We start from the raw sequence: 1,305 nt of genomic DNA, 5'->3' as shown, positions 1-1,305 counted from the left end.
GGGCATTGTGCAGATTCATCAAGTTGTTGCTGTTTTCTTGTTTTTTTTTTTTTATGACGTGCTGGAACAGAATCGATGTACTTTTCATAAAGCTGCTTTTCAAAAGTGTCATTTGGTGTATTTTTTCGATGTTCGGACACGTTCTATTGGGTTCCATTTTATGAGTTCGAAAACTGTCTTTGTGACCCTTTTGAAAAGTTCTTTTCTATCTTAACCCAAAAAGGGAAAATGCTTTTCTGAATTGAAATAATCGTTTGTAATTCCCCTCGAAGACAGACTCAAGGGTTCTTGATTTTCGTCAAACCGTTTGCATCCTTTGCATGTACTGCGCACTCCTTTATTTCTTGTCTTTTCAGCCTGATGCTCAGTGGGTTGCTTCGGATTTCTCGGTTTGGGGGCGCACTGGCCAGTCGCGCTGGAAAAAAAAACACCACTAGAGGGCACAAGTTCAACGAACACTTGCATGTATCTGGTCGTATTTGGGGGAGCGGGGGGGGGGGCATTGCTTTTGACTCGATTGGGCCTTCGAGAAGCACCTCATGTACTCACTGCATGTCGTCTCGAAGACGCGGACAGAAGAAAAGGGAGGCATTTATTTGTTTCAAATCAAGTCTGACAGCAGGATGAACAGCCCCAAAAATGACATCCAATAAATCAATTGGAAAACAAATTCAAGTGATAACATTCAAATGATAATAAATAGCATGACATCCATTTCGTCTCTCACCACTGCATCAAAAGATTTTGTCGCCCCATTTTTATTGAAACGAAACTCGACACCCCCCCCGCCCCATCTTTTCGGAGCGAATGCGGAAGGCTTCGGTGGCGTGTGAACAAGAAACGCCAAAGGACCGGCTGCGACGTTGGAAGACGCAAACACGTGACAAGCGAACGCCGAGACAGCGGCGGCCGTGCGGACGTAGCCCATCCCGGCTGACCGCTCGCCAGTCGAAACGCGCATTCCCGCGGCCAACGAGACTCTCGCGAGGGTTAGCGCGAGGCAGACCCGCGAACCGCGACGGCTCCCTGCCGTCCAACTTACGAAGGCGCCTCCGATGCTGCTTTCTCCGACCTTCTTCACTCTTCTTCCGCAGTCGGTCGTCCTCTGCTTTTCGACTTGCGCCTCGCCTTTCCTGCCCGACTCGCACACGCGCACGCGCGTTTCGGAAGGCCTCAAACAAGTTGGCCCGTCTCGTCTTCAACGCGTCCAATCTTCTGCGCTCGTCACATTCTCTCTCTCTCACGCACGCGCGCGCGCACGCGCGCGCACACACACACACACACACACACACACACACACACACA

The 1,305-nt window shown here is 50.3% G+C and overlaps 1 protein-coding gene across 2 annotated transcripts in view; it reads left to right on the top strand.

Moving 5' to 3' along the window:
• LOC109510168 (serologically defined colon cancer antigen 8 homolog) overlaps positions 1 to 1,156 on the top strand; it is a 21,856-nt gene extending 20,700 nt beyond the window's left edge. Inside the window, exons 9-10 of one of the 2 annotated variants that reach the window (XR_002167083.1) lie at positions 803 to 993; positions 1,049 to 1,156. Coding sequence is in view for 1 of the 2 variants with exons in the window: in XM_019860309.1 (XP_019715868.1) it covers positions 357 to 437 (81 nt within the window). In the remaining variant the exon portion in view is untranslated. Of the gene's footprint in view, positions 1 to 356; positions 528 to 802; positions 994 to 1,048 lie in introns of those variants that run through there. The other variant, XM_019860309.1, reaches the window with a different exon arrangement.
• Positions 1,157 to 1,305: the final 149 nt, after the last annotated feature.

The sequence above is a fragment of the Hippocampus comes genome, unplaced genomic scaffold, assembly GCF_001891065.2.
Source record: "Hippocampus comes isolate QL1 unplaced genomic scaffold, H_comes_QL1_v1.1 scaffold39, whole genome shotgun sequence".
Classification (NCBI taxonomy): Eukaryota; Metazoa; Chordata; class Actinopteri; order Syngnathiformes; family Syngnathidae; genus Hippocampus; species Hippocampus comes.
This window is presented reverse-complemented; position numbering and strand designations above follow the sequence as displayed.